The sequence below is a fragment of the Arachis stenosperma genome, chromosome 10 (genome assembly GCF_014773155.1).
Source record: "Arachis stenosperma cultivar V10309 chromosome 10, arast.V10309.gnm1.PFL2, whole genome shotgun sequence".
Lineage (NCBI taxonomy): Eukaryota > Viridiplantae > Streptophyta > Magnoliopsida > Fabales > Fabaceae > Arachis > Arachis stenosperma.
In genome coordinates, this window is record NC_080386.1 from 7,384,192 (window position 1) to 7,407,874 (window position 23,683).

General features: G+C 30.9%; 1 protein-coding gene across 1 annotated transcript; it reads right to left on the reverse strand.

Moving 5' to 3' along the window:
* Positions 1-581: 581 nt before the first annotated feature.
* LOC130956346 (cytochrome b561 domain-containing protein At2g30890) lies at positions 582-4,806 on the reverse strand. The gene is made up of 4 exons (XM_057883384.1): positions 4,352-4,806; positions 3,575-3,736; positions 1,865-2,013; positions 582-1,138 (listed from the first exon to the last, which is right to left on the reverse strand). Exons 1-4 carry the CDS (start codon positions 4,502-4,504, stop codon positions 823-825), a joined length of 780 nt encoding a protein of 259 aa, XP_057739367.1. The 5' UTR covers positions 4,505-4,806; the 3' UTR covers positions 582-822.
* Positions 4,807-23,683: the final 18,877 nt, after the last annotated feature.

Below are 23,683 nucleotides of genomic sequence, written 5' to 3' on the forward strand. Positions count from 1 at the left end.
AAGCTTTTCTAGCAGTAGTACCATCTTTGTGAACAACAAAAAACTCTATTATGTTGTCCTTCAGCCTAATTTTGGCCATCTCCATTGCATCCTTGTCTGTCTGATGCATCCTCAGTGCTTCTTCTATTTCTTCTTTTGGAGACTTATACCACATCGCAACGATGTTCTCTGCCAAATAATCCTGTTCGACGACTATTTCAGTAGCCTCGAACCTACTCCACATATCTTTATCACAGTAGTCCACTATGAAAGTCTCACCCCAACATAGTGTAAAGGTTCACCATCAAACCCAAACTTTTTTCCATTATGTATCTTGACACTAAAATAATTCATTATCTCAACAATCTGTTACACGTCTATTAACCTCTACCCCTTCAAATGTCCACGTCGGACACGGCGTTACCAATTTCATTATGACTTAATGGCAGGACTTGATTGAGACTAATCAAAATTATTTTGAATGTAAATAGGACACTTTAAACATTAGAAACTAAAATAAAATTCATCCCAAACATAGAGAACCAATTTGATATTTTATCCCAAATTATCATATGTATCTTTAAATTAACTTCATGATCTCCATGAAATTACACTTTTACTTAATTTATTTTCCAAAGAACAAATATATATTAAACCAAAATATCTCATATATCTTCAAATCCCAACCCCCTCACCCCAATTGTCCCCATATCCTCCAAGAAATAAAAAAACAAATTATAAATTCACATATTCCATTATACAAGTTTTCAAATAAATTGTATCCTAATCCTATGCAAAAGTCCTCCTCAATAAATTAATGGTATTTCTGGTTCATTCTTCATGTCAACAAGATTCAGGCTTCAACACCTTGTCTTTTTGACCTTGATGATAAGGGGGCTCTTGAGTCCTAAGATTCACTACTTCATTTCCCAAAATCACTCCTTGGTTTTGTATATAGACCCACTTTTCTTGAAATAGGTAGAGAAACACAATCAAAGTTATCTGAATTGTGAAAAATATATTCCAAATTTTTGTATTTTTGGATGTTTTCTCTCTATAGGCTCCTAAGCCAGTATATACAGCCAACACACCAAGTAGTGACACTGAAGTTCCCACTATCCAGTGTGCCAAGAACCACACTCTCCTTCTTTTCGATCCCCTGAAAATAAATAAATAAAATTCTCGGTTTCTTTAAAAAGAATTATTATTTAAGGAAGACTAGAATTATATGAAATGTATTTATTAGCCAACTTGAAGGAGTATATAAAATATAGGTTTAATTGTTTTGTTGGTCTTTATAGTTTTACTAAATTTTCAATTAGGTTTCAATATTTTTTTTCTTTTCGATTGAGTCCTTATATCATATTAGATTTTGTAATTAAGTCCCTACTGTGACAACATTTTACTGAATATTTTATATAGTTTAACAGAATATTCCGTTAATTTTAACGTTTCTATCACGATAGAGACTTACTTACAAAATCTGATATAGTATGAAAACTTAATTAAAAAATTGATAAAATTATAGAGACCGACAGAATAATTAAACCTAAAATATATCAGAATGCATATAATTGTAGGCCGCATCTTAGATGTATCAGATTGAACTTCTGATATCATGTACTAAATTAATTCAATGTTTTTTTTTTAATAGAAATTAATTCAATGGTTCAAATCTTGAATAATGAATTAACATTCCTTATGGTTAAAAATACATTATTTTATTAAATTACTTAAACGTATAATGGGTTATCAATGGGAAAGTGCAAAACAATCCATGCTTGGATTTCTAGGGTGCAAGTGTGAATGGCCTAACCAAGAAAAAAAAAATAGTAGATAAAACATGTTTTTAATCATTACTAAGAGGCAATGCAATTATTTTTACCTTTGTGGTCGAAAGATACCAAGTACAAGTTGAAGCCAGATGACAGCATATAATGCAACCCCTAATCTTTGATGATTATTGTTGAAGAGGTTATTAAAATTTTTTATGGACATTATTGCCCCTGCCGTGGCAATAACTATAGCAAGCATCTGTTGGAAAATAAAACACAAAGTATAAATATATTATGTATTAACATATTAAATATTTAAAAGGCAAGGATAACTAATGTAATGAAAAATTTCTTTTGTTGGTGTTCTTTTTCCCCTAAAATTTCTTTTTTTTTTTATATATTTGAATCTAATTAAGATCCTGACTAAAAGATCAAAATACTTACATCTTAATGATCAATTTTACTTTTATTACTATTTTCAATGAAAAATAAGGGTAAAAGTTCCTGTATAATGAGCCTTATATATATAACTATTTACTATTTTTGTTTTGTGTGTTTTTTTTCTTATACTTACTTTCATTTTTTACTTGCATTGATAACTATGACTTTGCTGGTTAGTGGTTAGTAATAGTACCACAGCCAACAGCATAATTTGTGGGTTCTTTTCACAGACTTTATTTGTTTGAAAGTCTATTTAATATATAATGACTTTCACTTTCTTGTTCTCAACGTATCCATTATTGTCTTTGTCAAGAATCTAGGAGGCAATATTACTTAATCACTTGACCTTATTACTAACTACCAAGCTTTTTAAAATAAGTTTTTTAGTTTAGGTTTTGCTAATTTATGCCCTTAAGCATACCATAAAAAATATTTTATAAAAATTATTTTTTTATATTTTTAATGAATACATAAAAAATATTAAATTTTTTTATTATTATCTTTTTAAAATGTTTTTTTAGGACACAAGTTAATTAAGTCCTTTTAGATTTTACTAATTAAATTTAATATGTGATAATTCAAATGTTATCCCTGAAAGAACTTAATTAAATAAGTCCGTAGTAAAATACAGACAATGTGGGTAAATTTAGTTTTTGTTAATGATAATGCTTATATGAATTTGAAATATTTGTGAAAAAAAATATTAAGTGAAAAATATTAAGAGTAAATATTTTTAGTGAAAAAAATTGGTTAGTATTGACATAAATCTAAAATAAATAAAAATATTAATCTTCCATCTTTGTTTTTTTTTTTTTTTGACTATCTTCCATCTTTGTTTGTTTGTTCTTGTATGGGCTAAGTATTTTCTAAGAATAACTTTAATTGACTTATTAAATTAATTCTCAATCATCATAAAAAAAAAAATTAATTGTCAATCAAAACCATAAATGCTTGCCAACAGTAGCATTATTCTAAAAGTATAATAATTAAAAAAACGAAAATATTACGTACACAAAAAAAATCAATCATTAAATTAATTATTATATATTTATATATAAATATATATTATTTAATTTATTTTTAATATATATTTTATATTTTATACTAATATATAGCTAATTCGGTGACTGATTTTCTAGCATAATTATTAAAAGAATTGGATTAACCTTTGGTAAAATAAAAAAAATAGTAAAATAAAAGAATAAAAGACTAAATACTCTTAAATCAATATAATAAAATTTCCCGTGATAAAAATTATAAATTTAATAGCGAATAACTTCTTATTTTATTATTTTATAAATTTTTTTTTTCACTTTAGAAATTCTTTCAAAAGGATTTGGAAGAATTATCCTGTAATAGAGGGGGTAAGATATACTTGCCTCCAAAATTGCATGAAGATAGAAAATAATCCTAAGCCTTTTTGGATTCTGCTCTCTGTTTCCATGCCTGATTGCTAGAATACCAAAAGGCATCAAGAACCCCATTGAGGCCCATAGCAGAAAACCATGAACTGTGATTTCCAATACAAGTCTTGGATTCATCTTCATATATGAAAAAACCACAATACAAGTTAGCTTCACAAACAACAATGCTAATTTAAAAATGCGTAAATTAAAACATAAAAGGCTAATTTATGAAGATTTTTACCTTATTTTGTTCCTCAAACAATCATACCCAAAAGAAGAAATTTGAGAAAATTAAAGTACCAAAATTATCTAGAACAAATTTTATTGCTCACAAAATTATTCATAAAAGAACAAAGATTCAAACCTTTAAAAAATTTATTCATGAAAACTTATTTGGCTTACAAAATTACCCAGGTTTTGAGTAAATTCATAAAAATAATAATAATAATATTAAAGAGATAAAAAAATCAGTAAAAATTTGCTTTATTTAACATTTATTAATTGTTACAATATTTAATAAATACTAAATAAAATAAATTTTGAATGTTTTTTGCTAATATTTTTTTGTTACCGAATATTTTTGAAAAATAAAGCGTTTTGAGTTTGAAAAACTAACTTTTGCTCTTGACTCTTACTAGTGATGAGATAATATATATTAGGAAAAAAAATGTTATACTAACTGAACTTTAGGAAGCAGGGGAATAGTGAAGTGACAATGCTGCAGAAGAAGAAGAATTAATGTAATAATACCTCAATACGGTTGTGTTTGGTGCTTAAAACACGAGTGGCTATGAGTTCCTTATTGTTTTGCTCTTGTGATGAACTAACAAGGGTAGTAAACAAGATGAGAACAAGACTTGATTCAAAGAGAAAATAGACATTGAGCTTTTTCTCAATACCCATTTCTTCTTCTCCTGCTGGAACCTCTAGGAGAGAATTGAGATACAATTTGTGGTGAGAGAGGTCAGAACTCTAGAAAGAGCTTAACAATAACCATATAGTCCTAATAATTAAGTATATGTATGTTAATATTGCAGCTTAAAGTGACATAGTTGCATGGAAATTGATGGTTTTAATTAGTTCCCAAGATCTTTATAAATAAATGCTAAGTAGTGGGAATGAATTTAGAAATAAGAAATATGAAATATGGAATATAATGTCAAACTTTGTGGGGTTCACTACTTTAACAGCCTTTTCTGAGTTTATGGAGGAAGAATGTGGACTTGCATTGCATAGAGCCAAAGTGTGTCAGATTTCAATGGAACAATTTAATATAAAATAATGAGATTATTTTATATTTACATTTATAGTTAAATTTTATAAATAATTGAATCAAACTATATATTTATTTATAATCAAAATACAAATAAAAATATAAAAAAAATCAATGATGAGTAATAGATGAATGATGATTGATTTTCTATATTGATAAAATATTTGATTATTCTATTATAAAAAATTTAATTATTTTCTTGTATAAAATTTAGTTATTTTAATAATAATGAGTAAAGTATATATTTGTTCTTAAAGTTGGGCAAAAGTTTTAAAATATTCCTAAGTTTTATTTGTTTTAATTTTGTCCTAAAAATTTTCGATTTGCATCAAATATACCATCGATAGCTAAATTTTCAAAAAATTTAAGACCAATCTAACAATAATGCGTGAAAATTATACTTGATTTACTTGTGTTAAGGATTATTTTTATGAAATTGTTGTTAAATTTGTCTTGAATTTTTTAAAAAATTAGCCGTCAAGGATATATTCAATGCAAATAAAAAATTTTTGGGACAAATTTAAAACAAAATAAAAGCTTAGAAGTATTTTTAAAATTTTTGTCAAATTTTACGGACAAAAAATATACTTTACCCAATAATTTATTATTTTATTACAAATATGCGAAATACATATAAATATACACATATATATATAAATAAGGTAATGCTAGTAACCAATAACTTTCTTGAACAACATGAAGAACCATCAATCAAATTAAAACATACTACATTTTTAAATTATCCATATAAATCTTAATATTAGAATAACCATCCGCACACCTACTGAAATAAACATCTGATATATCCATTGTTCACATTATTTAATATTTTTATTGTCTACCTATACTTTTTCATATAAATAACTGACTTTTTATATTTATATATTATTTTCGATATATATAAAAATATATTTCCATTATTTAAATAGTTTTTTTAGTATATAACAGAATGTGATAAAAATGATTATATAACTTTTTTTAATTTTCACAATATACTATAATTAACCCCACACATATATATGTATACAAAGAAAGTAAGAAAGATAGAAAAGTTGGCCATGGTAGAATTCAAGTACCTGAAAGACATTATCTTTTGCTTCCCACTATTGCATACGCATCATTATATCATGCTTGAATAGACTCCTTCACCAACCAAATATGAAAAAACAAAGACAGTATATACAGAATTTGATTATTAAATAAATTAAAGGTGTCGATATTAAGATCATATTCTTGAAAGATTTTCAACTTTTCAATACCAAACATCGTTACTTGACTTTTCATTTAGGTATAACGCCCCCACTTCGAGATCAAACCATATTTGTTTCATGTCACTAGTAAACTATTGTCAGTTAATTACTTCATTACCCTTTTATTATTATTGGTGAATGTCTAATTTTTGTTTAATTTATATTTTGTGATAAATTTTTTAAATATTTAAAAATTATTTATTATTATACTTTTAAAAGTAAATATTAATTTTTATATTTTTTAATAAGTTAGAATAACATTTTTAGACATCATAACAACTATTTTTATTATTTGTGTTAGTAGCTCTCAGTTTTAATTTGTGGTTAATTTTATTATATATATATTATTATATTTTTTCTCTGATCTGTTTGTTACTTATGATAACAACTCCAAGTTTGTCAAAATTAATTTTTCATTTTATTAATTTTGACTAGCTGGCCATTAGGAGTAGTGTTGAACTATTTACACATCTGATATTCCGAAATATATATATATATATATATATATATATATATATATATATATATATATATATATAACTATTTACACACCTAATATTCCCGATTATCCATAATATACATAAAATAAAAATACAATATTTTAAATATTAAAAAAATTAAAATTTATTTCAAATATTAAAAAACGAAAATAATACTTTCTTCTTCAAATTTCAAATCGGTTGTCCTATTTATCAAAATATTATCTGTATTAATAATTGCTTACAAGTTACAATATCTGACGGTACAACGGATATCTCATTTATATTAAAAAAATATATACTGATATAATAGTAAAATAATTTCTTATAAGCTTATTGAATCCATGCATGATTATTAATAATGAATATCATAAAAGAAGACAAAATCACAGACTGGCGCTGGCAAAATAATTATATCATTTTGTTATTGCATGATATGATGCATGTGGAGATGTATATTTGCTTGGAAATCTAAATGGTCAAATTGGTGTATGTGTTATGGTTATGGCCATACTGCCCCTGTCACTATACATACATGTTCTCCATATGATCATATCCTGTGACATTATATATATATATATAATCCCCACTATAATTACATAGGGAGGAAAAGTGTAATATGTACACAAACCGAATAGTGCAAGTATATATGTTGCACTAGTTGCTTTTGAAAAACATTGTCTTTATGCAATTATAAAAAATATTATTTATATGCTAAAAATGAGATATTAAATTAATTACTATATATTTATATATAAATATAAATATTATTTAATTAATTTTTATATATTTTATATTTAAATTTATTTTATATGAATAATTAATTTAGTGATTAATATTTTTGTGTTGGCATTACATGATTGTTGTTAATTATATATAAGCAATTGTGCATGTGTCAAGAAACAAATTTTATAAGCAATCGTGCATTAATTTTCTAGGGAAATAATTAAACGGATAAACATGGTGCTCTAATAACAAGAATCGGAATAAAAGATACTCACTATCAGAATATCTAAATGGAGAAGTCTATGGTTTAGATGTTAAAAAACATCTATATATGTAATTATGTATAGAACTAATGTGTTCAATTTATATTATGATATTTGATAATAAGAGATGTCTGATATCTTAGCATTTGAATATATTTCAGAAATTATTACTTCATTTTGCAGTAACTTATTTTTTACTTTCGCAGTCTCTAGAAGAGAAAGTAATATAATTAAAATGATAATTAAGGATAGTAATAAAATAGGTAAAAATAAATTTTTGTCTTATCTGATTTCCTCTTATTTTATAAAAAAATATTATCTGTAAAATAAAAATTAATCTTTGGTCAGCTTTTAATATTATTTAATTATTTTTTAATTAAAATATATTACTATTTTTTAGATACATATTGGTAACAAAATTAATTTAAATTTAAATTCTAAAATTTCTCTAACTTCCTACACACTTCAGAGTTAATTAGCAGTTCCTTTTTTTTTTACGTTCCTATTATCACTAACAACCAAATATCCAAAATTAATATTCATCACGCCACCCTTAGCCAATCCAATTAGCTTAAAACTTGTAGTCCACTTCCTGAAATTCTTGTAATACATTGATTTTTTGCAAACTAAATCATAAAATTTGTAACAACTTTTCGTGTACTAATTTTTAAAAAATTGGAAAGTTTTCAAAATCAATTAAACTCGCTTCAATTATTTTTTTTATTTAAAATATTCAAAACTTATGTCAAAAATACATCTAAAATTAAATAAATAACATAAACACATTTAAAATTATGTATTAATACATCTAAATTATTGCCATTATAATTCTAAATTATATATTGAACACAGAAAAAATTAAACTCAAATACACATCCAAAATTATAAAAATGTACTCTAGATATTTTATCAACACATCCAAAACTCATGTAAAAAAATTTATAGATGTACATAAGAACATAATAAACAACATAAACACATCTAAAATTATAAGAATGCATTCTAAATATTTTATCAACACATCCAAAACTCATGTAAAAAAATTAAATATATACAGAATAATAAGAAAAGCAATGGTGTTAGAGAATGCGCAAAGAAAAACTCTATGAATAATGACCCATCCAAACCTTAGTTCCGTTTTTGGCGTGGACGAATGGCGATGCTAATGCGGACAAACGGCGACGAGGAGGAGAAAGGCAGTGACGATGATGAGTGTCGAGGAAGAAGAAGCCGGTGTTGTGGATGAACGCCGAGGAGGAGGAAGGCGGCGTCGAGGATGAGCATAGAGGAGGATGGTGGCGCAGACGAACGGTAGAGGACGCTGAGGAGGAACGTGCGCCTCTGGGTCCATGATGTGCTGTGACTGCTCTGCTTCCTTTAAAATTGAAAATTTGAATTTTAACTAATTTGATTTTTGGATGTGTATTTAAATTATAATATATTAATAATTAAATATATTAAATCTGAAACAAAAATTTAAAATTGAAATTGAAATTTTAAATTTTAGTTTTATTTAATTTGTATCTTGATGTATATTTAATTTTAATAGACACTAAATCTATTTATAATTTTTAGATGTGTTTGTTTTATTTTTTTAAAATTATTATAATAAAAGGTTGACTATTGTACAACTTTTAAAGGATATCTAATTGAATTGATTTTATAATAATTTACATAGAATTTGTTTCATTTTTATTTATGAATATTAAAAAATTAAATTCTAACCATGTTTCTACTAATATTTGCTCCACCTTTATTCGCTTTTATAATTATTAAAATCTAATAAATAAAATTAAATTTTAAAATTTATATAACTGTCATTACATATGTAATATAAATTAAAATAAAAATTTAAAAATATATAATATTATTAATCATTTTATTAATTATTTTATCTATATTTTATTATATATTATATTATTAGATTTTGTGAAAATAAGTGCAGACAATTAGCATTGATAACCACTTTAGCCACTTTAATTATATCACTCTCTCTTCTACGGCATCAAACATCACATACCACCAAATATTTTGATACAAGTTGGACATTTTAGTTTTATATGTATAGATGTCTTTTTAACATCCATATACTACAGATTTTCCCTATCTGAATTAGTGAAAAAGTGCCTAAAATCCTGATGTGATTCGAAAGTCATTTGAAAGTTATTTTTATCTCGAGAATTTCTATTGAATTCCGTGTCTATTTTAATTAGTTTGTATTTCGTTTTTTTATATCGAACAACCATTTTAGGAAAATTAGTTGCTTTTATTAAACAACAACCATAATTTTTTAATGAGTAAAGTACTAACTCAATTTTTGTTTATTTGTTTGAATTATAACATGATTCTTAACTAAAAAAATATTTATTTCGGCTCTTGTTTCTATATTCTATCTGCTAACATGATCTTAATTTTTGTCATTTTTATCGTCAAGAAGCAATAAAATTTACTGATCTATCTCATTAAACTACTGAGGTGGAGGGTTAAAATAGTGAAGTAGAGGTTAAATGTCCACGTGACTTGTTAGAAATGACAGAGGTTTATTTGTCCTCATCCACGTGAGCATAATCGATACCGTTTTGCTCTCTCAGGTAAAATTTTGTTTCGCATCTTATAAATTTTTTCATAAGATCCCCTTGACCTTCTGACGATTACAAGAAAACCTTAGCAGAGGAATCATCTTTTCTATTGAGGCAATGGTGAGTGTGCAAAATTGGAGGAAAATGCTGACGATTTGCTGACAAAGTTGCTTACCAGAATGAACTTGATGGAGGTTGGACAACACTGCAAATAGAGCTTGGACGGTGCTATTGATGCAGAATGTTGAGGTAACTATCGTTGTCCCTGCTCTCTCTCTTTTTAGATGTGTGGTCTTGAGTTTGACATGCAACCATTGTTGTTTGAATCCAGCTATGGTTAAGGGTTTGAAAATAATAAAGTATTTTGGCATTGTTATGTTCTAGGTATTTTTTGTATTTAAATAATATAAAAGTGTAGAGCTTTATTTAAAAAATTATTCTTTATGTAATAAATCAAACAAAGTTGAAACAGAGTCAAAGAATTGGGAGTTTATAATAAAGTCAGATTAAAATGCTTTTGTAACAATATCAATCTTTTCCAAACAAACAATAAAATAATTTCATTGAGTGAAATCAAATTTACATTACCATTTCATACCACTACTTTACCAATAAGCATTTCTAAACAAAATTAGATTCAAACTATTATCATACTCTAACTAAATGATCAGAAAAAATTTACAAATACAACTCCAAAAACAAAAACAACAACTATAATTGGATAACTAAAACTCCTTATACCCTTAACATGCCTAGAATTTTCATTTGCAACTCTAAGCCAATAACTCTATCCTCTAGCTCACTCACTTTCTCATCAACCTCATCAGTTGGACCAAGAAATTGATTTCGCTTTTGACTCCAACCACAAAAACTATGAGCCTTTGGAGGATCTTCTTCAGACAACGTAACGTAATCATCCAACCATGCAAACTATTTGCAATGAGGTGCTACAGTCTGCACAATAAACATAGTATATACAAGGAGATGTTAACGTGGATGAGGTGTGATATAACTAATTTTTTAATACCTTGCAGCATCCATAGAACAATCTATTAGGATTTAGTTGTGTTGATGACATGAATGGAATTGCATGAATATCACAATTGCATTTTAAGGCAACGAATCTCTTTTTCATCTTTCTCACTCCAACACTGCCAACAAAGCTCATAGAAACACTCCTTCCTTCATCGTTCACTTAATCTTTTCCACTCCCACGCTTTCTGCTAACGTTCAAGGTGGTTTAAGATTCCAAACATGAAACAAAGTGAGAGAAATGACCAGACTCATCTAATAAGTGTCTTCTGGGAGATAAAAATGGCATCATTTATGCTCACATGGATGAGGAAAGATAGGCCTCTATCCTTTATAACAAGCCATCCTTTATAACGAGCCATGTGGGCATCTAATCTCTAGCTCACCACCTTAACTCTCTACCTCAGCAGCTTTGTTGAGTTATGTATATAACTAATTTAATTTGATGATGACAAACATTATTTTATTGGGCTAAACACCCAATTAGTTTTGATTGTGTTTGGTTAACTGCTGCAGGTCAAAAATCAAAGATTCAGCAGCCCATTTGGAAGGAAACAAAAACCATATTATTGGTATCAAGCAAAGAAATCAAACGGGCTGAGAGGTAAGGAAAGCAAATCCAAGCCCAAGTTGATCCTACCAAGCTGATACACTCCAAAGTCAACGTTCACTTGTTGCTTCAGTCAGACTCAGAGAGAGAGAGAGAGAGAGAGAGAGAGAGAGAGAGAGAGAGAGAGAGAGAGAGAGAGAGAGAGAGTGCTTCGTTCTTCTTGCTCATTTCACTAGAGAAGAAAGAAAGAGAAAGCTTAATAAAAAAAGGGAAAGATCTAATCACCCAAATCAAACCATTTCAAGCTAAGTCAGAAGTTAAAGGTGATTAATTTCCTTTTGCATGCAATTTACTTTCTTCACTCTTTCTTCAACTCTCTGCTACTCCAATTTGGGATAAATGGAGAAAGTAATTTCTGATAATCACTGCTGTGAATCAAAGGCTAAAAGTGTTTCTTAGGGACAAAGCTCTAACTCAAGGATTCAGACCTGAGTTTACCACTGAACAACTTTTTTTTCTACCCCGAGGTCTTCGATCAAGCAAAAAGGCTTAGATCCAAAATTTCTAATTTGTAGGTTAATTGAAAAGAGTGAAATGGTAAGTTGTTGAAGCACACAGCTCAAGGAGTTGACTCAGAAGAGAGTAACTCAGCAACAGGAAAAGAGATACAAAAGAAAATTTTTCATCTTTCTAAAGACAAGGAGAGAGAACCAGATTTTTGAGTTTGTTCTGAAGTGATTCTCTGTGAAGAGTTCATCCACCTTGGACAATGTTTTCTAAGTTAAAGAAGCATTCTGCCAAGATGAAGAACTTAATCAGAGTCAGTTAAATCCGATTCAACTTATAGCAACAGAGGCTGATGATGCATTAATCTCCTTCATGTTTTACAGTTTGTATTTTACTTTCAATGTATATCTTTCTGTAATTTCTTGAGTGGTAAAAGGCTGAAAGAGAGAGCTCAAGAAAAATCCAATGAGTGACAAAAGACTGAGAGACACACTTGAGAGAAAAGTCTAGAGTGACTTCAGATTTCTTTAGGTTGGTTATTAAGTCTTGTGTCTTGTACCTGTGAGGTACCCCTTTCTAAGTTGGGTTAGCACTTAAAGTGAAGAGTTAGGTATTAGCATAACCAAGTCAAGTTGGGTTAGAACTTAAGAGAGAAAGGATTGAGTGAATCCTAAGTATTGGTGTATGTAATACTTTAACTATAGTGGAAATTCCACTACTATTGTGGTGGAGACTAGATGTAAGTTGCATTGCACAAGGCAATTGAACCAGGATACATGCTGGTGTCTGTCTTCTTCTCTTCCTCTAAGTTCTGTTTCTGATATTTATGAGATAAAACCGAATTGTCTCTTAAAGTTTTCGCTGCACAGTTCAAACAGATTCAAAGTAAATGTTTGCAAGTAAAGGCTAAATTCATTAAAGTAAAAGAAGACCATAGATTCAACTCCCATTCTCTAAGCTTTTTACAACCTTCAAGCTTAATGAGATAGATCAGCAAGTTTTGTTACTTCTCGACAGCAAAAATAACAAAAAGATTGCATTCGTAGACAGAGTACAAGGACAGAAGTCGAAGTAGATCATTTTTTTGGGTCAAAAATCGTGTTGTTATTTGAAAAAATGAATAGAGATCAAATTAATACTTTACTCTTTTTCAATCATGCTCAAAATTCTAAAATAGTGTAATTCTTTATAATGTTACCATATGGGATATTTTCGTAAATGAGTTAGGGCTACCGGTTTTGGAGGATGTTTAAATTACTATTAAATATTGGTTACTTGAAGTAAAGAAAAAAAAATCACAAATTGTTACTAGAAAATTTATTAAAGGGTCTTTACAACGTCAACAAGCTATATTTTTCACAAGGAAATTTCAATACTCAAGTTAGAAATTGTGACTACCACAATGTTCAGACCTTATATTTATGCAAATCATATACCAATTTCTTTCTAGAGTATATCTTTATTCTATAGATCATACTAGAAATAGCAATTTATTAGAAGAGATAACTTAGTCAACATTCAATGACTAAATTTTTACAGTAGTCTATTATATTCAGGACTTTACTAATTTATTCCTTAAGATTCTAATTGCATTATTGTGATATTTAAGATTGAGCTCAGACACCATAGTGGTCCTTCAACCCCTTTTCGACACTGACTCAGCAGATGTGATGATGAATTGACATTCTCTTGCCACACTCGATAGTATAAAAATATGAAACGACGTTATTTTGTGTCTTGTAGTCATATAAAACAATTTTAAATGACATTGTTTCGGCGTTCTTTGGGACCAAAAGAAAAATATCGTGGTTTAACACTAGTCCAGCATGGCAAAGAAGTGCCAGCTCATCACTGCATTTGCAAAGTCAATGTCAGAAAGGGGTCGAAGGACCACTATGGAATTTGTAGTTCAATCTCAGAGACTACAATAGTGCAATTGAAATCTTAGGGATCAAATTAGTAAAAGTTGTAAATCTAAAAAACTACTATGGAGATTTAATCACATTCAACAAGCTAAAAGTTGTTGTCATTAGCTATTTTGTATTCAATCATCAAGTGATCAAAGTATCAATAGACAATTGTAATCAATTCTCTTTACTCCAAACTCTCTTCTTTTCTATTACTTATACTCATTTTGTCTTTGTAGTATGTATAGTTGTCTCTATTAAAGAATAGTAGATGATTAAAATCTTTCAAGATGATATGATAGATGTAGGATCTGTCATGAATCTTTATTTCTGCAATTGTTGGGATGCTTAACATCTTGGAAGCCTTACTTTGATACCAACAAAAAATATAAAATGCGCACGAGAAAGGTTGTTGAATTGTACTTGATTTCTTTTGAAAGGAAAATGAACTTAAAATGCTTTTCAAGTCATTAACTTGTGTGCAACTTAACATATTTAGATAGTAAGGTAGTTTTAAGTTCATAAATAGATTCTAAGATAACAAATTAAAAGGACAATTTTTGAGATAGACTTTAGATGAATTTTAAAATAGTTTTTAGGGTTAAGTACTTTTTTTCATCTCTAAAGTCTTGGGTCGAAATCAAAATCGTCTCCTATCTTTTTTCGTTATTAATATCATCCCTAACGTTACAAAATATTATAAAATCGTCATTTCTCTAATTTTTGGACAAAAATGCCCTTCATCCATCATTTACCCTTATTTGTTCTTTTTCTTTCAACAACACAAACAGAGAGGAGGGAGAGCAAGAAACGAAGAAAAGAACAGAGGGAAGGGTGGAGAACGAAGAGGAAAAAGAAGAGAAGAGGAAGAAGAAGGCGCCGCCGGTGAGAAACGGCGTCGTTGTTGACGTTCTCCTTTGGTGCCGACTCAATCCCGTTCTCTCCTTCGGCGTCGACTCCTTCTCCATTGCGCTCTATTTCGCACAGCGCTTACCTGCGTTCTTCCTCTCTCGCAGCGCCGTACCTCCGTTCTGCCTCCTGCAGTGTTGTGCCTCCATTCAGCTTCCTTGTCACATCACGCCTCCTTCCAAATCTATTTTGCTTCTCTGTTTCTCTGTTCTGCCTCTTGGAGCTTGTCTCTTTCTAAATCTATTCATGTAGCTATCTATTCTCCTCTTCCGTGACTAAATTTGTGTCATTAATTATTTGAAAATTTTCTGGTTTAGTTTTTATTTTTGGCATGAAGTTTTTAGTTGTTACAGATGGTTATATTGTTGCTGAATTTGTGTTGCTACTTCATTTACTAATTTACAATTCTATCATTTCTGTTGTTGTTAATTTTGGATCTGAAATCATAGTTGATGATTATTGAATTATTGTTTGATCTGAAATTTTTATTAATTTTGCTGAAGGTGGTGTCGGTGGTGTGCCAATCGTGGTGGGAGGTGTTGCGACCGCTGAGGGAGGCGATGATGCTGCTCCGATGGGGGAAGAAGTTCAAGCACGGAAACCCACAAGTGAAGCAGAATGTAGAAAAGGCACGGAGTCGTTCGAGAAGGCGGCGGCACATGGGTCTGCACTCGCCATGGTAGACGTCGGGCTCATGTATTGGGAGAGAGGGGAGAAGCAGAGAGCCCTCGATTTGTTCTTGAAATCTGCATTCTCTCTCTGAGTTTGAACGATTGGATTTTTGAATTTTTTTTGCCTTCAATTTGAATGTGGTGGTGTTGTTGTTGATGGATTTTTTAATTTGAATGTGGTGGTGTTGTTGTTGATGGATTTTTGAATCTGAATATATTGTTATTGTTGATTCTGTGTTAGTTTTGTTTGATTTTTTTTTAAATTAAAAAAAATAATTGGTGTTGTTGAAGATTTGGGTGAAGAGAATGGAGCAGGGAGGTTGAGGAACAGTGGAGTGAGGAGGGTGAAGAGGAGAGATGATAATGAAGGGTATTTTAGTCTAAAAATTTAAAAAAGGATGATTTTAAAGCGTTTTTAAACGTTGAGAATGATTTTAATAAGGAAAAAAGATCAGAAACGATTTTGATTTTGACTACCTTAAGGACAAAAAAAGTACTTAACCATAGTTTTTAAATTAATTACCTCAGATTCGTAAAAGACAAGTATAGCGAAATCGCATACCTCAGGTTCGTAAAAGACAAATAAATGAACAACAAATGAATAGAGAATAGATGAATGTCAATAGTAAAAGTATACAAATGATAATTTTTGCTTAAAATATCTATATCGAATTCTCAAAAAACTTGAGAATTCCACTCTTAGAATGAGTGTGCAAAAGATGTTCTTTGAGTCTCTCCAGCCAAAACTTTGATTTAATTTAGATTGCACTGCAATACAATTTTAAGACCTTTGGTATTATTTTTTCGAATCTTCTCAGAATTACAATATGACTCGAATGGATACCCTACCAACTATTAGTCAAGAATTTACTAATTGATGTCATTAACTATTTTATGTGAATTCCGTTATAGTTAGTCACTCTCGTCTCATCTTATGACTGATGTTACAACTCTTAAGATTAGTTATACATATTCCTCATATATCATTTTGCTCTCTATTCTGTATTCAATTTTGACGTAATCAAACTATCAATACCAAATGTGACCATTTCTATCTTCTTTCTTGTTATTGCACTCACAAATCATTAAAAAAAAAATTAGTGATGTATCTTAAAGCTCTAATTTCACATTATATGAAGACGATATTTTCTAAAATTGTAGGAATTAAGAAATACTTTTGAATACTTACCTTCTCTGATCTAGAGTTTAATCTTTATATTAGTCCTTTCTTTAGAATCCAGCACGACGAGTTTTTTTTTTTTTTTATTACAACGTGATTATTCTTCTTTGTGTAATATAAGTTTCATTTGAATATGTTTTTTACGTGGAATTATTAAAGTGATATGTAGCTCAATCTTATAATGGGAGTGGAAAAAATTCTATTAGGACACTTCTATTCTCTTCATGGAACTTTAACAAATCGAACAAGATTAGTTATTAGATTTCTAATCATAGGATCTAGGAAAAAGAAGAAAATATAGAAAAAAAAACCTTGGCATATATAGAGTGACGATTGAGAGATTCAATTCATTCTTTTAATTATCTTTCTAGTTTTTAAATAGGTAAAAGAGTTAAATGTATATTATTTTGAGAATATTAAAAAATCGAAAAAGCTCAATATTTTTTATTTAAAGAATAAAAGAATAATTAGAAACAAAAATTATGTTTCCAATATATATATATATATATATATATATATATATATATATATATATATAATATTCTGCCATAACACGTGATACGCAACTCGGGTGATCTTACTTTAATTTCCTGTGGGCACTAAGAATAGAATAGTGGAGAGAATGGACAAAGGCAAAGGCATAACAACATAGGGTTGAGTTGAGGTGGTGGACCATGACGAAAGCATAAAGCCAATACTTGAATACAACTTTCTTTATTATGATTTATGAATGAAACAAATCCAATAGTGCCTTTAGAAAAAGCATGTGGTCCAAACTTTATAAAATACCTCACCTTATATTAATATAAATTGGAATTACCTATACGGAGTGTTTAGCTGTGTCAAAATGGGTCGAATTCATCGGATCAAACAGTTAAAATCGAAAAAAAAAAAGATGAATTGAAATGAAATTTTAAACTTGTCAAATTTAAAAATTCGCCAAAAAATCCACACTGTCAAATTGGCAAACTTTGATAAGGCAGAGTGGAATGACCCCGCGGGCTATTATTTTTTTTTAAGAGATATTTTAGACTTTTATTTACCCATATAAATATCACATTATAGGATTAAGGTTTCTCTTTACACTACTTTCACACGGACAATATACAAAGGCAGAGCCAGAGCCTCTGATGCGAATTTTTACAAATCACAAACTATCGGCAAGTGCATCGAGTCGTATCAAGTAATATCACGGAAGTAGGTTATCATTCCCACGATGATTAATGGACTAAACAAGCAATGGTCAATTAATTATTCTAGTTAGATAATCAAAAACTAAGGTTTTAGAGGCAATTTTGCATAAGAACAATAAATTAAACAAAAGCAACTCGTAAATGGTTTGAAAAGTGATATGATTAAAAGAGTTAAGGTCTTAGAGATGTTAAAACTTTAAGAATAATGCTTTTCACTCTCCACTTTGATCATGCAAGATGTATTTAAGGCAAATCATAAGTAACCAAATCCTAATTTCTTGGTAATTCATTTTCTCTTTTCTTAATAAACTATCAATTTCTTGGGCAATTGATTATGATAAGCGGTGAAGAACATGAACTGATTTAAAGCCACACAATTCTTAAGAGCTAAACGTAGTTAGTTCGATGTCACTTATCAATTCTAGTTTTAAAACCTAAAGAACCATGAGAAGGAGTTTTCAAACTTAATTCCAAAAACCAACTTTTTCAAGATGTTAAGAGAATTCAGGTCATATTTGAATTGTTTTTCAACACATTCAAATCTTTATTATGAAGAACAAAAACTCTTTCTTAAGATAACATCCATGCATTAATCAAAAGTAGAAAAGCTATAACATTAATCTATTAGAGTCAACAGAGTTCCTAACCTTAATCGAGGAGATTAGTGACTCATGGTGTGTTTAGAAATCCAAAATTATGAATTGAAAACAGCTGGAAGAAGAGCACCATGTGAGCGTCTCTCCCTCTTTAAATATTAACCCTAATTTCATATTCAAAACAAATCAAACTTAAAATAGAATCAAATTTAAACTAATTAATATTTTTCAAATAGTTTTTCCTCCTAAGTCAAGCTGTGGATAATTCTTCTTAATTGTCAGTCAATGTTTCAAATCATGAACCTTGTGCTCTTGTTTCAATCATCAATTAAAGTGCTTCAAAGGATTGGAGATTAGTGAGAGATTAAGGAAAGAATCAAAGTCCTTGAAGATGGCCCAATTCTATGCGTGAACACAAGCCCATTGCACAAGGAGTTTGAGGCTTTTGTTTGCATGCATGAAGTGTGCCACTAGCCCCGTGAAGCGCAACCCATGCTGCGTGAAGCACACCAAATAGTGAATGAGGCACATGGTGGAGATGGTGCCCCTTGGGAGTGAAGAATGGCCATGCGTGAAGTGTATCATCACATGCGTGAAGCGCATGGCTGGATGGCAACCCCTGGATGAGTTCAAGCACAAGCCTCCATGACAAGAGCTTCACTCATGTCCAACTTAAGGACAATAAATAAAAGTACTAGGTGGGAGACACCCACCATAGTAAAACTTTCCAAACCTTATCTCTTTTATCATTCTTGTAAATATTTCTCTTAGTTGTTAATTTCATTTAGTGAATTTTTATTTTGAATTGCATGTTTGAATAGTGGAAATAGTTTTAGGAGTTAGAAATCTTGTTACTTTAGAGTTTGCTTTGTTTTTCTTAATTTGATTTTCTAATTTTGTTGCTTTTGTTGAGATTTTAGTTATTTTGCTTATTTTAGGTTGGATTTTGTTTTTAGAATGCCAAGATATAAGTTAGAAAATCTTTCTAGGCTTAGGTTATGTTTAAAAAAAAATTATATCATGCGTATGCATGTGTCATGTGTACACACGATATCTTTCCAGAGGCAAAAATGATTTGTGCGAGGATCATGCGTACGCATAAAGCTTCTAATCATGTGTACGCATGGGGATGCGTACGCATGATACCACACCCGAATTGATTTTTTTTTGTGAGAATACTATGCATACGTACGATTTTCAATTTTTCAAAGTCCTCGTTTTCGAAGTCATGAGTACGCATGGGTGATGCGTACGCATTGTAACACCCTTACTTTTAACACCTCATGGTCATACTAAAAGTTCAGGTGTTACTTACCTCTAATCCTTTAATTTGATACTATATTTATTTAATATTGAGTCTTTGCGAATATGAATCAAATTTTAAATTATGAAAGCGAAAAGTCTTTACTTTAAAATCACACAGTCACATATCATATTCACGTAATAATAAATACATAGACTTATCCAAGACTTCTTAATATACAAGTCCTGCCCCTCTAAAAACTAAAAACATCATCATCGAGGGGAAAATTTAATAACTAAACAAAGTTCATAGAGTACAACCACATATAATATGCTTGTAGTTCAATCGCGGCTTCGCGCCAAAGCTTCCTGAACCTGTCATTGAAAAGAAATCTGTAGGGGGTGAGAACATCGTCCTCGCAGGTTCTCAGTAGGGACGGGAATACCATCAAAGAAAAGAAATACTTGCAAATAGAATTAATTTTATTATAAAACAGTTTATCCTTGAAATAACCGTTTGGAAAAAGCTTTATGGAGGAAACTTAATTTAAAAGATCGTAAAGAAGTTTCATTTAGTTTACAATTTAGTAAGGAGATTGTTTTAAAGAAATGTAAAGGACCAAGGACGTGCCTAGGAACTTCCTATCCAACTTATCTCGCTCACTCCTATCCAAACAATACATACATTGGAATACTCAGGCAACACCTAGTCCACTTGCCTCAATCTTCATTACCACATACCAGAAACCACCCTCATCACGCCTCCACCAAAGAAGGTCTCTCATATAAACATACACATACAAGACAAACAAAGAAATCACAGATAGAATTCAGGTACAACAAGTAAAACAAGTAGCAAATAAACATGGCTAAGCAATTAGGCAAAGCAAAACAAAAGTGCACTCAATCAAAACATACAAATGCATATGATGCATGCCTGTCCTATGGCTAATGAGTCTCATCTATCGGTTATATAGCCAACCCGACATATCCTGGTAGTTAACCATTGGATAGTCCCTTTTGCACGCATCCCCAAGCTCAAAAATAATATCCATAGAGTCAAACTCCAAGCTCAAATATAATATTCCATGGAGTCAAACTCCAAGCTCAATAATATTCCATGGAGTCAAACTCCAAACTCAATAATAGAATATTCAAATTTCACATATATATATATATATATATATACATGCCCATGGGGAAACCCGGAGAGTTAAAGTGCCCGGTCACATCTTGCGGCAGAGGGTCAATAGAGTATCGAGTCTCAACCTAGTAAGTGGTGGCAAGCCACTGCGTCTACCCAGGAAAACTCGTGTCTCAGATAATTCAAATTCATAAGCCTTATGAATAATTCAATCATAATTCATCAATATCCACATCATTCTCAATCTTATCTCATTCATCACCATACCTCAATCATACTCAATCATTATCCTCTTCCTCAATATTGAAATCACCATCAAACCCCCATCAAACCAATTGTCACTAATTACATCTTAATTCAAGCACAACCTTCAAACTTACTCACTTTTTTCCAAACCCTTGAAATTATACTCAAATTACTGTTTTAAAGTCTTTATCTAGTTAATCAAATCTCATTTCATTATATTAAAAATCAAATTATTAAAATCACATTTGACCAAATCAAGAAAATTTGACTCTCCTTAAAATCCGTAAAAGCATTCAAAACTTATCTTTTCTGATAATTAATTCAAATCAAATTCATTTTTGAAATCATAACTAAAACTCCTTCAAATTCTTAGGAAAATTTTGGCAGCACCTCCCCTATAAACTGGAGTTTTCCACCCATCTCAGGTTTCCTCTTTTCAACCCCAACTCAACAAAATCAATATTTCAAGTCAACATTTCCAAATTTGTCATTCAAACATTGGTAGCCCTGTGTGTAACCCAAGTGCTGAAATTCTCCTTCATGGATGGACCCAATCCTTCATTTCTTGGAGGTTGGTGAACTCCCAGAAGACAAGAAGAAAGCTAGAGCAACAAGGAGGGAAGCGGTTAAGTATGTGGTCATACAAGGATAGTTGTATAAATGAGGAGTGAACCAACCTCTACTGAAGTGCCTACGCCCCGATCAAACGGGCTATGTCCTAAGCAAAGTCCGTGAAAGGTGCTACGGCCACCACATCGGAGGAAAAGTGCTGGCTAGGAAGCTCGTCAGAGCTGGGTACTACTGGCCCACAATTATGTCAGATGCGCAAGAATTTGTCAAGAAGTATAGGAAATGCCAGGAAAATGCCAACTTCCACAAAGCTCCAGCGGAGGAATTAAGATCTATGCTGGCCTCCTAACCCTTTGTGCAATGGGGAGATGACCTCTTAGGACCATTCTCAGTCGGCCCTGGGCAAGTCAGGTACCTGATAGTAGCCATCGACTACTACACTAAATGGGTGGAAGTCGAGCCGCTAGCCAGTATATCGTCGGTCACTTGTCAAAAATTCATGTGAAGACAAGTGATCACCAGATTTGGAATTTCTAAAACCGTGATATCGGACAATGGGACCCAATTCTCAGACAAGAAGTTTGGGGAATTCCTCTACGGGTTAGGAATTAAACAGAAGTTTTCTTCGGTAGATGGTGCGCGAAATTGTGATCAATACAACTTCACACAACTAACCAGCAAGTGCACTGGGTCGTCCAAGTAATACCTTACGTGAGTAAGGGTCGATCCCACGGAGATTGGTGGTATGAAGCAAGCTATGGTCATCTTGTAAATCTTAGTCAGGCAAACTCAGATATATATGGTGATGAACGAAAATAACATAAAAGATAAAGATAGTGATACTTATGTAATTCATTGGTAGGAACTTCAGATAAGCGCATGAAGATGCCTTCCCTTCCGTCTCTCTGCTTTCCTACTGTCTTCATCCAATCCTTCTTACTCCTTTCCATGGCAAGCTCGTGTAGGGTTTCACTGTTGTCAGCAGCTACCTCCCATCCGCGCAGTGAAAGCTAATGCACACACTCTGTCACAGTGCTGCCAATCACCGGTTTGGTTCCCTCCCCTACCGGAATAGAATAACTCTTTTGCGTCTGTCACGAACGCCCAGTAGGTTACAGGTTTGAAGCACGTCACAGTCATTCAATCATTGAATCCTACTCAGAATACCACAGACAAGGTTTAGACCTTCCGGATTCTCTTGAATGCTGCCATCAGGTCCTGCCTATACCACGAAGACTCCGAAGAATCCAAGAGATATTCACTAAGCCTCAGATGCTTGTAGAACAAGAATGGTTGTCAGTCACCTTGTTCATGGGTGAGAATGGTGATGGGCGTCAATCATCACCTTCATCATGTTGAAGAACAAGTGATATCTTGGATAAAGAACAAGTGGAATTGAATGGAAGAACAATAGTAATTGCATTAATACTCGAGGTACAGCAGAGCTCCACACCTTAATCTATGGTGTGTAGAAACTCCACCGTTGAAAATACATAAGAACAAAAGTGATCATTGGTTTCGGCCCCAGAGAGGGAACCAGAAGAACCAAGATGAAAATACAATAGTAAAAGGTCCTACTTATAGAAACTAGTAGCCTAAGGTGTACAAGAATGAGTAAATGACATAAAAATCCACTTCCGGGCCCACTTGGTGTGTGCTTGGGCTGAGCAATGAAGCATTTTTCGTGTAGAGACTCTTCTTGGCGTTTAACTCCCGTTTTGGTGCCAGTTTGGGCGTTTAACTCCCATTCTTGTGCCAGTTTGGG